The sequence below is a fragment of the Miniopterus natalensis genome, chromosome 14, assembly GCF_054644295.1.
Source record: "Miniopterus natalensis isolate mMinNat1 chromosome 14, mMinNat1.hap1, whole genome shotgun sequence".
NCBI classification, from domain to species: domain Eukaryota; kingdom Metazoa; phylum Chordata; class Mammalia; order Chiroptera; family Miniopteridae; genus Miniopterus; species Miniopterus natalensis.
In genome coordinates, this window is record NC_142094.1 from 10,475,311 (window position 1) to 10,489,962 (window position 14,652).

General features: G+C 51.8%; 1 protein-coding gene across 1 annotated transcript in view; it reads right to left on the bottom strand.

Moving 5' to 3' along the window:
• Positions 1-11,220: 11,220 nt before the first annotated feature.
• The window catches only part of ALOX5 (arachidonate 5-lipoxygenase), a 57,197-nt gene continuing 53,765 nt past the window's right edge, over positions 11,221-14,652 (bottom strand). Inside the window, exons 10-14 of the mRNA XM_087824116.1 lie at positions 13,993-14,171; positions 13,561-13,682; positions 13,100-13,200; positions 12,614-12,784; positions 11,221-11,546 (exon numbers count right to left, since the gene is read on the bottom strand). Of these exons, the coding sequence (XP_087680242.1) occupies positions 11,367-11,546; positions 12,614-12,784; positions 13,100-13,200; positions 13,561-13,682; positions 13,993-14,171 (753 nt within the window). The 3' untranslated portion in view covers positions 11,221-11,366. The remainder of the gene's footprint in view (positions 11,547-12,613; positions 12,785-13,099; positions 13,201-13,560; positions 13,683-13,992; positions 14,172-14,652) is intronic.

A 14,652-nucleotide genomic window follows, 5' to 3' on the forward strand; every position in this document is an offset into this window, starting at 1 on the left:
AGCAGGAGCAGGGTGGCACCAGGCCCTGGTGTGTAGCTCATCCAGTTGGCAGCAGTTCCAGCCTGGGGTGCAGCATTTGGGAGTGTCTGGTCATGGTGCGAGGACTTCCCTCCTCACAGGAGAGCCTTGGAAGACTAGCTTCTTCTGCTGACGCTGCCCCTGACAGCCCTCCTGAGCAGGTGGGCTGTGGTGCTCTGTGCATGGTGGCAGGCAAGCCACTAAGCAAACAGCACTTTACAACAAGAGAATCTTTATTTTATTATGTGTCCAGTAAGATTGACATTTAAACGAATGTCTCATTTAGAAACCTTCTTTCATGACCCTGATGATCTCTTTTATGTTATAATAGATCTAAAACCTTTTCTGCCTTATATATTCTAAGAAACGTGACATCTATTCTGTGTCCATTAAAGGGACTTGTGACCATAAGCAGGACAAACAGGTCTGACACTTCCACCTAACATTTCAGGGAATGAATGGATCTAAAGGGCAATGTGAGCGTAATTCCGGAGCTTCAAGCCTGTTTGTTTTATGACAAGTCTTTGTAGGCCCCCCCAAACATTTCTTTCTTTGTCAACACTGAAAAAAGAAAGGGCCTATGAGATCTAAACAAAAGAAAAAGAAGTGAGCAATTAAACCAAAACTGGGTATTTAAAAACCATTCTTTAGTTTGTTGCTAGCTCCACACTGAAGAGCAGGCAGGCACCGCCTGGCCCAGGGTTGTGCGCACACCATAGGTCCTGCTGCTCCGGCCAGCTTCTGCTCCAGGAGGTACTTTAGATGCCCAGGTAAAGAGGCAGACAGGCTGGCTCTGGGACCAGGGCCGGAGTGAGTAGCGACTGCCATGGCCCACCATGTTCCTGCCCTCAGCCACACCCCCAGCCATTGGTCGCCTTAACTGGACTGAACAGAGATGGTCTTTTAGGGGCCCTGGCCTGTGATCAGTCTGTTCTGTCACCAGGGATGATCTGTACCATTTTTCATAAAACAACCAAAACCACTACCATTAAATGGCTCTTGTCCCTTAAAGAGTTTACTTAAAATTCTACTTTTAAAAACTAGTGTCTCCGCACCAGGGAAGTGAGTTAACTGCAGGAGAAGGCGAGGAGGACCGTGGGTTACCCAGAGTAACGTGGGTTTGCCTGGGTGCTCACTTACCCTGGCAGTGCTGCCTGGCACAAACTCCTTGGGGGTGCAGTGCCCAGGTGCCCTGCCCTTAGTCCTCTGCACCTTAGACTCCTCACCTGTGGTGTTGCAAGGGTCACAGACAATTCCTCTGGCCCCGTGGCTTGTTTGGAAAGCCAGGGGGAGGCTGCAGGGTGTCTGAGCGCTGATGGAGAGCCTGTGGTAGCAGACTCTGTTCTGCCACTTCCTCCCCCCAGAATCCGACTTCAGGACTGCAGGTTCTGATCTAAGGAGCTGCTCTGCCCTGGCCTTCCCCTGCCTGGGCTGCCCCAGCCACAGCCAACCCCTGAGCATTGATCAGCTCTCCTTCTCAATATCTCCCAGGCCACGTCCAGCCCGAGCCCTGTTCACTGTGCCCCAAAGTGCAATTACCCACACCCTCCTCAGCCTGGGGACTCCAGGCAGACCATTCACTCAGGGTTGCTGAATCCTGGTCATCCCCGACTCTGCCCTTAGGAGTGGCCTAGGCAAGTCCCTTGCTCCCCTCTGACAGTGGCTGTGTGGTCAGGTGAAGACGGGGTCCTTCCCTCTCCCCTGACAGAACCTCTTATGTTGAACTTGAAAATCACTGAGACTTCCCACAGGGGTAAATGTGCTTGGGTAACTCACCACTGTGGCCCGCACCCCCTGTTGTTACAGAACAGGAGAGGTGCCTTGCGACCACAACTGTGCTGTTGCTCTCATGCCCAAGCAGATTTTTATGTGAAGCCCTCACTTCTTTTCAGGAAGGCCTGCCACCATCTCATCTCCCAAGTTCCCAAAAACCCTCTGCCTGTGGGGTTCTGTCCCATGTCCTTCTTTCCTCTCCCAGAAAGACACACAGATGCTCCCTCGCCCTTTCTCTTTTCCTGCAGGTTCTCGTTGAAGTACCTTTGACTTGTTCTCAGTCCCAGCTCTATCTTTTCCCCGGGGACTACAGTGCGGCAGGAAGCCCTTCACAGGTTGTGCTGTGCTGCCATCCAGTGGGGACAGTGGGTCTGCCAGGTGTTCCCTTTAGTCTCTCACTTGCCCTCTAAATACTTCGAAGGGTTAATCCCCAGTTTCCCCTCATTTTGCACCTGGCTTTAGTGGGAGGATGGCATTTGGCTGAACCATATAGAAATGGGATGAGCTTGCAGGTCTTGGGGCCAGGAGGGCTGGGACTTGCAGACCAGGCCAGCAGGAAATGGAAGCGGCCCTTGGGTGTCACCAGCCAGCCCTCTCTGATTTGGCCTTTATTCCCCCAAGTTGCAGTATGACTCAAGGGTTTCTGACTTCTTTGGCTGCCAGCAGTAATTTGGTTTTTGTGCCTGAGTTTAAGAATTCCCTGAAAACTTCTTAAAGGTCTCTTCCTACTCCAGGCCTCTAACATGTGTGTCCCCCCACCACCCCTTTTTTTTTTACTTCAATTCACTTTCTTCAATCTTATGAGTCTAGTTTTCAACCCTCAAATGTGCCCTACCTGGCTACAGAGGTGCAGGCCCCAGGCAGTTGGGCCACTTGGAGAGCCTCAGGTAATTCCTGGCTGGGTTTGGAGCTGCTTCTGTGGCCCGGTGGTCAGCTGCCCGGCTGGAGGAGGCCTGGGAACAGCAGGGCAAACCCCCGTGATGCTGTGGAGTTGGCCTGATGCAAATTCATGTTTGAAAAATTACCCTTTTGGATCTGATTTGAAATAAACAGTTTCCAACTCTAGCCCAGGAAAGACCTAAACAGCTCACCACCTGTTTAGATGCAGTGTTTCTAGAAAGTTGATAATAAAAACCAAATTTACACTGGCATGTGTGATGTAGTTTCTAAAAGGCACTTAGGAAGTTTCTAGTTCTCTAAATGTCTAGTTTTGTATCCTTTTGTGTACGTTCACTGTTTCTCAGTATCCCACTTGAATAATTCTCTGTATGGGGCTCATTTGTGCTATACACGGGGTGTCTAAATGCAGCAATAAAGCATTTCTTTAAAAGAAGTTTTGCCCTGAAGGTGTTTCCTGCAAGGGACTGGGAACGTTGCACATCAGGGGAGGAAATCACACACCCTTTGGAGGTGCCTGTCTTCCTCACCTGTCCCTTCAAGAGGGGACACCTCTAGGTGCTCAGGCTTCGTGGGGAGGGGCTGGATTCTGGGGGGTGTACAGCGTGGGATTGAAAACAAGCGGTTCACACAGGTGTGCTTATTTGAAACAACCAGGCTGCACCTGAACTCACCGCCCTGAGAGAGGCAGACTCTGGATCAGGGTGTGTAGGAGCACGGTCCTTGGAGCAGTCAGGTGCTTAACCAGCCTTATTGTTGAAACATTCATTAAGCCTCGGTCCAGATGAGTAAGAGAACCAGGGGTTGGGGGACCAGTGGGGTCCCTGACTGATGGCAGCGCCACTGATGCTCCAGTCTGGGGGCTGCAGACCTTTGCTCACACAGCTGATGTGGAAGGAGGGACGCCAAGGCCTCCCTGGACGTGCTGTACCCTAGGTGAGCCGGGATCCACCCACAAGTTAAGGGCACCGTGGTAGGCTTCCAGGGAACTCGGGAGCCTGCTTGGCCAAGTGTCTTCCTTGCCTTCTGTGGAGAAGAGGTCCCCAGCCTTGGGTCGTCCAGAGGAGCGTGGGCCACTGCAGAACCGCTGAGCCCGCCGAGGTGTGTGCTTGGTGGAGGAAGGGGAGCCAGGAAGTGCCCTGAGCCTGAGCTCAGCTGTGGTTGGAGGGGGGAGGAGGTGGAGCTGAGAGCCATGGGCTTTGGAAAGAATGCCGGGTGGGGGTGCCTGAGAGGAGCCCTGTGCTTTGGGGGTAGGATGAATTCAGTGAGTTTGCTGAAGAAACAGCAGATGAGGTCTTATTGCGGGCAGCTCAGACCTCCAGGCCTTCCTGCCTGCCGCACAGTGATGAGTGCAGGGCTGCCGCATGGCCACCTCCAGGGGCACTCTCAGTCCTGTGTCATGGGTGGCAGACTGCTGCTCGCAGCCCAGCCTCCTGCTATGCCCATGCAGTCACTGTATTCAGCTGCTTTATTGTTACAGTGGCAAAGCCTAAAATAGTTACTTACATGGCCCTCTGTAGAAGACTTTTGTCAACCCTTAGTCTGTGCATGGTGTCCCTAGAGTTGTTGGTCACAGCCCATGTCACAGGTGCATGGGCCCCAAGTTCCTGTGACCAGGAGTCCTCTGTACCTCCATGCCGCTGGTTCTGGAAAGAGCTGAGAGGTGTGGGTGCAGGGGGTGAAGGGGAGGAAGAACCTGCGGCTGCCGTCCTGAGCTGACAGTTCCCCCGGGGCAGAGCCTGGCTGCTGGGCCCTCAAGAGGCCTGCATCTCCCCTGCTCCTCCCTAGCTGCCTCCTGGAGCTGAAACGTGAGGCGCAGAGTCCAGACTCCAATGGCGCGACCTCAGTATCCCCCGCACACGAGGTGGGAGCGGAAATCAGCCGTGAGCCAAGCATGGGCTCCACTCTGGCCCCTGTCCTACCGCCCACCCTCCCGGTGAGACAGTGCCAGGCAGTCCCCGGAGACGAGCCGGCCTCGCCGTGGTCCTGGCGCTGATGGAGGGTCGTGTGCAGGGATTCGGGGGAGGCGGGAAGAGGCAGCAGGCTAGTGTGGGAGTGGAGTGGTCCAGCTCCCTTCCTATCCTTCCCTGACGTTAAACTGCCCTGAGGGAATGGTGGAGAGAGTAGATGCAAGCTCTTGTGCTTGGTTGGTTGATGACTTGGTTTGTACCAACAAAAACCTGGCCACCCAAATGTCTCTCCAGACTTCCTTTCAAAACTTTTCCAGTCCAGCCCCAGCTGGTTTGGCTCAGTGATTAGAGCAGTTAAGGGCGTGTGCCTCAGTTGCAGGCTTGATCCCCAGCCCTGGTCAGGGCGGGTGTGGAAGGCAACCAATCAATGTGTCTCTCTCACATTGATGTTTCTCTCTCTGTCTCCCCCCCACCTTCCACTCTCTCTAAAAAAAATCAATGGAAAAAATACCCTCGGGAGAGGATTAACCTAAAAAAAAAACCCACCCCAAAATTAAAATCTTTCCAGTCGATGAAATCTAGTCATCTGGAAACCCCGGTCCAGGGCTCGCTCTTCAGCCAGGCGGTGTGTGGGCCCTCGAGGACTGCGTGAGTGCCCTTTCCACGCTCCTCTGGGAATGCCCACAGCTTTTATACAATTTTCAAAGTGACCCTTGCTTCCCCTGCACAGTTCTCTGATGCTAAGAGCAGCTACTGTAGTCTGACCCTGCGTGTAGCTGGGAAACAGGCCCAGAGAGGGCACTGCTCTGAGACACGAGTCACTGAGTGCTCCTCTGACCCAGGGCTCCCCTCCCACCCCCTTAATTCAATCCTGCAGAGGCCCAGGCCCAAGGTACAGGGTCCGGGTCTCTGGGCTCATGCCACCATTTGAGAGGGAGGAAGTGAGGGGGATGTGGAGGTCCAGGGGCAGTGTGCTGTGGGAGAGGGACAAGTTTTCCTCTACCCTCCAGGTCTTCTGGCTGGTCTGACAATCACATAGATGTGAGACAGATTGGGAAGAGATGACTAACCTCAGCTCACCCATATGTGTGGGAACCGGCATACAAGGGAGATGGAGCCCCCCGTGCAGGAGAGCCTCAGAGACAGAAAAGCAGCCGGGGTATGAGACCACCTGACTGGGGATAAGGCGTCGGCCTCGGGTCTTCAAGGGGTGGTGGCAGATGCTTAGTAAATAGAAGTTTGTCCTGCCCTATGGGGGGGGGGGGGGTGTCAGAAAGGTTATCTCTGATTCAAGGCCCCTAATTCAATTCTTCTAGGTACTTAAGGGAGGAACAAGTTTCTCTTGAGCCTGAAGCTAAAATTGCCATTAGCTCAAAATAAACCGCATACCACTGAGGTGCATCGTGGGGTGGCTCTGAATAAACAGCGAGCTGACCAGTTTGTTGTCAGCCCTGTGCTCAGAGGCCTGGTGGCAAGCACTTGAGGTTAGTGTTGGGGATGAAGGTGCACAGGTACAATGTCACCGAGATCAGGAGCAGTGCTGCTTGGCCTGGGGGGCAGCCTTTCCTCTGTTCCTTTCCTGGGTTTTTGCTGAGCAGCAGTTTTCTCATCTGTGGACGAGGCTGACCCTGCTGTGCCCCTCTGGGGGAGCTTTAGAGGTAACGGCAGTGCTGTAAGTCTTCGCATTTCCCTCTTTAAAGGATCCGCTGGGTGCTCCTTCCTGGGGGCTGGAGGTACAGCAGGCTGCGACGCCTAGGAGGGAAGAGGGTACTGGGGCCCAGGAGCTGGGGCCCAGCTCGGCTCTGCCCAAGCACGTGCTCACTGCTCCTCACTACATGGGGTCAGGGAAACAGCACGCTGGTAGCAGATTGGTAATTCTTGCAACTTTCAAGTTATTTTAGAAACAGTACTGCTCATGAGCCATCCCTCCTTGGGAACCAAAGTCTCGCCCCTTCCAGTGGAAACAGGACCAGGCATAACTGGAGCTCCAGCACCAGGACTCTCCGAGCAAAGTGTCCATTGTCCAGGAGGGCCCTGTGCAGAAGCCCTCCCTGTATCGTCCCATAAATGACCACTTTCCAAAGCTCTGCAGTCAGAACCTGCCCACCAGCACCTTCGTATAGTAGCTTGTTCCCCAAGCCCCTAAAATTCATCCCCAAATGCTGCATGGTCTGCTTGTCTGGCTGCCTGGCAAGCCCTCTTCTCAGGGAAAGCCTGGTGCCTGGGGCTTTGGCTTACTGTGGGCTGCCAGCTGGAGCTCACAGGCCTTTGTTTGGCCCGGGCTGGTGGGAGGGGGATGAGCCCAGGCACTGAAACAGAGCTGAGCAGATGACAGGGTGGCTGGCCTTCAAGAGAGGGGAAGGCAGACATCAACATGATGAAAACAGAAGAAACTCAAACAGCCCCTTCCCCCGGGAGGCCCCGGCAGGGCAGGCTGGGCCCTGCTGCAGGGGCCGGCTGCAGGCCAGGCGGGCAGGGGCCCCTGGACTCGGCCCTGGAGGCCTCCCATGCTGTTAATATGTCTGAAACTTACATAAAATGCATGTTGCTTGTTGAGATCCCATGACAGACCATTTTGCAGTTCGCTTTTTTCACCTAACAACCAGTTTAATACTTTTCTGTCAGAACATGTTATGCTTCTCAAGTAATGCAGAATGAAGTTAACTAAATCCAACTAGCTAACTAAATACTCATTGATACAGTTTTAGGTTGCTTAAGAAACAAGGCAGAAATCCACACCCTTGACGTTAACTTTGTATACTTGGGTGTGTGGGAGGGAGGGTAGTTCTGAAGATAAATTCCTAGCTGTAGAAAAACGGGATAGAGGCATTTTAAGGTATAAAACTGATCTCCAAAATTATTTACTTCTGTTCCCACTGTGAAAATGAGTTCCTTTTCTTACATTGCAATATGAGAGTGTTATTTTTTAAATTGTTACTGAAATGATTGCCATTCCTCGTACCTCACCGATGTTTTACTTTGCATTTCTCAGATAAATGACACTGAGCATCTCTTGTACACTGCCCATTTCTGCCTGTGTGAATTGCCATGCCTTGACCATTTCTCTTGGATTTTTATTCATATTTTTACATTGAATGGTGGGTGTCTTTTTTGATGTAAGAACTCTACTTTTATGTGTGGCAAAGAGGTGCGATTCATAAGTTTTCCCCCACATGTTATGAATAACTTTATCAGTTTTAATAGTTGTGTAGTGAGAATGCATATGCCCTAGGTCCTATAGTTAACATGTTGGCAGACACGCTTTACCACAGAGCTCCGTCTGTGCATCGCTCTACCCACCCATCGACTTTTTTCATGCATTTCAAAGTAAATTGCAGCTGTGAGTATCCTTCACCCAACCACTTGAGTCTGCATATTGTTATCTAGAATTTAGTGTTTGTTTATGGTTCTTTTTGTTCTTAGGTAGATTTGCAGAGTAAAATGCACAAATCTCCAGTACACCATTTGGTGAGTTTGGACAATGCATTCACCTATGTAACCCAAACTGCTATCAAAGTACAGAACATTGCCTCAGTCCTGGGAATTCTGACGGCCCCTTTCAGCCCAGGCCTGGCCCATACCTCCCAAGCAGTGTTCTGGTGTCTTGGTTTAGCTTATGCCAGAGTTTAATTTTAATGGAGCCAAAGAGTATATACGCTTTTGTATAAGAGCTCTTTCTGCCAGCACGTTGCTTTTGAGTTTCATCCATGCTATTGTATTTTAGCTCATTTCTTTTATTGTTAATTGATAGTCCGTTTTACGGTTACACCAGCCATTTTTCCCATTTTCTTACTGCTGTATATTTCAGCTTACAGTTTTGGGCTATTATGAGTAGAATTGCTAAGAATATTTTTGTGAATAAGTGTTTTCATTTCTCTTGGTAAATATCTAGGAATGGAATACTGGTTCAGAAAGCGTAGGCATATGTTTAGTTTTATAAGAAACTAAACACATGTTTTCCAAAGCAGGTGGACCATTTCTATCCCCACCAACAGTATGTGAAGGTTAATTCATACGCTTGCCAACACTTGGTGTCGTCAGTCACCAACATAACAGACAAGACTTTCAGCCGTTCTTGCAGATGTGTAGTATTGCATTGTGCTTTATTTTTAATGTGTAGTTTCCTAATGACTAACAGTGTTGATGATCTTTATGTGCATCTTGCCATGTGCCTATTTGCCATTCACAAATACTGTTAGTCTCTTTGTACAAGGGGCTATCGAACTAGAGCCCACTGGTCAAGTCCAGCCATGGCATGATTTTGTAAGGCCCTTGAGCTAGCAATGTGTTTCACATTTTTAAAGGGTTTTTTAAAATGCAACAGATTGTAGATAGCCTGCCAAACCTAAAATATTTATAGAAGAAATATTGCTGACCCTGCTGTGTATTTAAGGTGTGTCTTTTGTATATAGTATATCTTTTGTATATAGTATATTGTTGGGTATTGATTTTTATATTTTATTTTATTGATGTATTTATTTATTTAGCAGGACAAACTATTTAAGGTGTGGGGAAAATCTGTCTTAGACTCTGGACAAAGGCTCTGGTATCATTAGTTTCAATCATGTACGTGGAGCTGATTTAACTTGAAATGGGTGAGGCATCACTATAGCCCTGGTGTAACCTATAGATGAGCTTTGTCAGGGCGAATATAACAGGAGCCCTTTCAACTGAGCTTTGAACCTTCTGATGTTTCCTCAGTATTTCCTATGCCACTTGGGACCTGGAAAATATATGGGTCATCACATCTGCCCTGGACAACAATGTCTCTGGGTGGGAAGTCCATGACTCGAGTGAACTTCTCTGTTCACTGAGTGGAGAACAGACAAACCATCTCTTCACTGATGGCAAGGGACCTCCTGGGTGGCCCCTTTTAGTTCCATCCTGTATCTGCAGTGGAAAGCGGGTGCTGATCTAAGTGAACACAGGACTCTGTCTCCTTCATCTGCAGAGAGTCTCAGCTTGGTTGTTACCCTCCAAGCCACAGATATAATTCCCTTCAGGGGGAAAGAGAAGTGGGTTCCCAGAGCTGGGGCTAAGGGAGCCCACCGCTGGCTCCCCGGCTGCTTTGGAAATGGCGTTTTCGGGGAAGCGAAACGGCCGCCCAGGTGTTCTGACTGGATAACCGTCCTTGCTTCCCGCTTCTCGAAAACGCTCAGTTGCATATGAGACATCCTGCTGGTGGGAATCAAGATTCATGGAGAGAAGCAGATACTGCAGTGGGACGTTGCTTTTTAAAATCTATTCTAATAATCTCTGCCTTTTTGTAGAAGTTTTTAGTCCATTAACATTGGATGCAATTATTGATGTGGTTGATTCTGTGTCAACAATTTTATTTGATTTCTGTGTGTCCCTATGTTTTTATTTCTTTATTCCACTTTTCATGCTTTCTTTTAATTATTTACATATTTTAGAATACCATTATTGGTTTTTAGCTATACATTATTTTTAGTGATTACAATATACCTACTTAAAATTTTACAAACTACTTAGAATTAATATTGGGCCACTTGATAGAAGATGTAGAAACCATGTCAATGAAAAAGCCCATTTAATACCCAGTCTTTTTTGCTATCTTTACGTGTATTGTAAATGCCACATGGCAGTACTATATATTTGCTTTAAATTGTCATATATATTTTAAATGAATTAGGAGGAGAAAAATCTCTTATTTAGCAAATATTTACCATTTCTGATCCTAGTCCACCTTCTTGAGGATCTGAGTTTCCATCTAGTGTCATTTCCCTTCAGCCTGAAGAATTTCCTTCAGCATTTCTTCTAGTGTAGATCTGCTGGCAACAGAGTCTCTTCTTTTTTATGTACTTGAAAATGTCTTTATTTTTTCATATGTGAAGAATATTTTTTGCTGGTTACAGAATTCTGTGTTGGCGATTGTTTTCTTTCAATGTTTTAAAAATGCTGTTCCATGGTCTTCTGGCCCCTACAGTTTCTGATGAAAAGCCCATCCATAATTAAAATCATTCCATTGTGTGTTATATGTGTCACCGCTTTCAAGATTTTCTCTTTAACCCTGGTTTTGAGGAGCTTGACTCTGACGTATGGCTTACTTTGTGTTTATTCTGCTTGGGTTTGGCTGAGCTCCCTGAAGCTATCCAGATGGGGGGGTAGTGGGCGGCTTCTGCCTAGATGGAATCACAAGGATTATGGCTTTTTCTGTAGCGGGGAGGGGTGTGAGCTGCTTGAGTTGGTTGGAATGCAGCATGTGGAAGCAAACCTGTTTTAAATGAACTTTATTTTTATGACAACCAATTCTTAATTCAACAAGAACTTATTTGGGCATGTCCTACACACAAGAAATTGAACTAAGCATAAATAGAACAGAAAACAACCATTCCATGTCTCCAGCAAGAAGCAGCGCCCACAGTTGTCCTGCTTGGCTGGGGCAGAGGCGCCGAGCTAGGCGAGGCAGGAAGTTGCACCATCCTGCTCTGCGAGGAGGGGCCCCTGCAGTGTCTCCACATCTCGATCAGAGTATGGGGTTCGCTCAAGACTGAGGAATGAAAAAGGAAGGGGCACTGAAGCTTAGCTATGCTGTTGCCCACCCTGGGCAGCCTTTGGTTTGAAGCCAGTCAGCCTGGGGCCTGAGGGCAAAATCCCCAGGAATCCTGGTAGGTGTGGGAGAAAGAGATGCCAGGAGGCCTGCCCCAGGGCCGCCCTGTGAGCCCCCCGCCCGAACAGGCTGGAGTCTGGGTGCCGAACAAAACCTGGAGCAGGCGGCCCTGGGGTGCCACTGGCTCAGGCAGCCGCTCATATGGCAACGCTGTTGGGGATCCGGTCTGGAGACAGGTAGTAATAGGGCAGCTTCTTGTTCTTGTTGCGCTCGGCAATCACGCTGACGATGGCATCCAGGTTCTTGCGGAATCGGGTCATGGCCTCCTTGACTGGTTTCTCTATGAAATGCTCCTCTGGGTACATGCCCAGGAACAGCTGAGAGCCCAGACAGACGGACATTCAGGTTAATCAGCAATGCAGCCATTTAATTGTCAGGCCTCGTCCCACCCATAGAGATCGTCCCTTGGTGGTCATCCTCTGCTGCTGCTGAGAATGTGGTGACTACAGATATCACCTGTCACCTGGCTTTCCCTGAGGGTGGGGTTGGGGGTTACAGACAGATGGGAGACATAACTGCCCCTCTCGGGGGGGCTATGAGGACAGGTGATGGTGCAGGTAAATGTGGAGGCTGTTGGTCCCAGCACCTAGCCGTGGACTCCTGCTGGGCCCCATGCTGCTAGCATCCCCTCCCCCCCCCCCCTTCCCATCTCAGCTCCAGGCAACCGGCAGCGGGGCCAACACTGGCCTCCTCCGCCCGGTTGACATGGCGTGCTCATTTGTACACTCACGCAGACATTTGCAAATTAAAACTAGATCGTGGGAGAAGCATCACAGGCTATTGATTGGATTTGGGGTTTAGTCTGTGGAGGGCAGTTCAGACTCAACATTCTTTGACCAAGAAACTCCCCTACTAGGAGTGTCTTCTCTCGTCCTACTGAACACGTGCAAAGACACGAATCCAAAGATGTTAGCGAGGGACCAACACACTAGCAAATGCCCCAGAGTAACTTAAACGCCCATGGTTCTGGGCCTGGGCCTGGTACAGTCATTCTGTGCAGCACCGAGCCAATGCCCAGGGTTATGTCTGCTGAGACACCCAGCTTTGGGACCAGGCTAAGCAAGATGTAAGTGCATGGAAATGCCTGGAAGGATACTCAGGAAACTCTTAGTTGTTGTCTCTGGGGTGCCAGGGAGAAACCCGCATGAGAGAGCTTTGTCCACAGCTGGGTGGGGGCCCCTGTGGGGAAGGTCACCATGGTGCAGAGTCCCCTCTGCTCTCCTGCCCCAGCCACCCTGAGATCCCCAAGCCTCAGGCCTGAGGACCCTGTGGGCCACTTCTGCCTGGGAAGTCAGGATTCCTGAGTCCTGAATCACAAAACCCCGTGGCTGAGGAGTGGGTTACACCTGGGTGACCTGCCCACCAGAGGGGCACATGGCCTCACCTCATTTTCTTGAAACTGGCTCAGCGCCCACACTGCGCCCAGATGCCAGCAGGAGCGGCCTCGGTCTGGCAGTGTTTCCACAATCTGCTCAATGGTGACCACACCCTTTGCCGTGGGTGGCGGGGCTCGCATGGTTGGGGGGGCATTGGGGATCCAGGAACACCAGTCATACTGCAGGGAGAGCCACAGACACACAGTCCAGCCGCTGCCTACTGTGTTTCCCGCCTCCCACCTGTGCACCCATCCCCCTCCAACGGGGCCCCAGCAGTGGGCCACAGCCCCTTGCTCGGGGCCTCTGCTAAGCAGGCAGAACCCTCAGTGGGAACGCCAGATTCGGGCTCTGAGGTCGCCTAAGGTCCTCCTGGCTTCCTCTAGCTGACTGGCTGGTCGGAGGTGAGGCAGCCTCAACCTGTGGGTCAGTAGCCGTCAAGATCAAGGTGACCTCGGTGATTTCCTACCTGGAGGACTCGCCCTGCCCTTGCCCACCTGGCCGAAGTTCACTGCTGCATGCTGGGCTGAGGCCGTGAAGATCACCACCGTCAGGTACTCAGACAGCTTCTCCCTGGTCTTGACGGACTTGGGGAAACCTAAGGCGGAGCCAGAGGCTGGCTAAGGAGGGACACGTGGCCAGCAGAGGCCCACTCCCACCCCCAGCCTTCCCTGGGGCACCCCCACACCAGTGCTGAAGGGACCCATATGGGCAAGACACACTGGGAGGGGACAGCGGCTTGGTCCAGTGTCCTGGTGTTTCTGACCCAGGCTATCAGGGTCACAGAGTCTCTGATATGTCCTCATGAAGCACCCTGGTGGCCAGGGGTCCCTTGGGGACTGTAGCCCCAGCATCAGGTGTTAAAGTGAATGGCACAGGCCAGTGTTGCCCAGGGAAACTGAGAGGTGCAGGGCAGAGCAGAGGAGAGGCCTGGAGGAGAGCAGGGAGCGGCCCCTACCTGACGCCTTCTTGCCCCGCATGCCGTACACATACACGTCCTTCACGAAGTCCTGCAGCTCCTGGTCCTCCACCACCACCTGGTCGCTCTCGTAGTAGATGTCCACCACGTCGGCTGTGAACCTGGCTCAGGAGGAGGGGCCCAGCCGGGAGTGGGTGATCCAGTGGGGTCCACAGAGCTGGGCCCCAGGGCCCCAAGGCAGGACCCCATCAATGACCCTGTCACTTACCCCTTAATGTCCAGGTCATTAAGGTCACCCCATCCCTGTACACCCCCTTTTCTCCACCAGTTCCCTGACAGCAAAGCCAGGCCCCTGGCTGCCCAGGTCAGCTGTGCAGGCTCCTGGCTGGGTCCCTCAGTGCCCATGTCCACTCCCCCTCCAGGGCATCCACTTTGGCCACACAGTGGGTCCCACGGCCCTCATGCACTCACGCCTTGATAGCGTCCCACACCAGGAGCCCGTCATCCCGGTAGAAGTAGTAGGGGATGTCCTCGGTGCTGTCCATGCCCCGGGCCTTGATGGCCTCAGGGAAGCACAGGGAGGTGTAGGTAAGGTCCTGCATGGCCTTCTGCACCATCTGCACGTGCCCGCCACCCCCTGTGGCGTTGGCCTTGAGTGGGAGGGAAGAGAGAGTGCTGTGAGCCGAGGCCAGCTCCCCTCCAGCGTCCAGCCCCAGAGCTCAGGCGCGCCGAGGGCCACGTGGGAGGGATGTTCAACCGGGACAGTGCAGCGCAGACAATGAAGGGGCCACGGGGAGGAGCCTCTGCCCGATCTAACGCACGGTTGAGCTGGACAGGTGTGTGCAGAGCCTGGGCGAGCTCCACCCTGAGGGGGGCAGTGGGCACAGCCGGCAGAGGGGCACCTGGGCTGCTGCCCCCTGTGCCTGCTCTCGTTCTGAGCACAGGCTGCCCGGAGTTTGAGTGCTGCTGTCAGTGACCAACCTTTGGAGGAAACCAAGGAGCAGATACCAGCCCCCAGGACCTACGACTCTGAGGAAGGCCTGAAGTGCAAGGAGGGATTGGTCCTGCCAGCGGCTGAGATACAGGCGCAGGTGCTCTCAGGCTGGCGTGCACGCACACAGACACGCACAC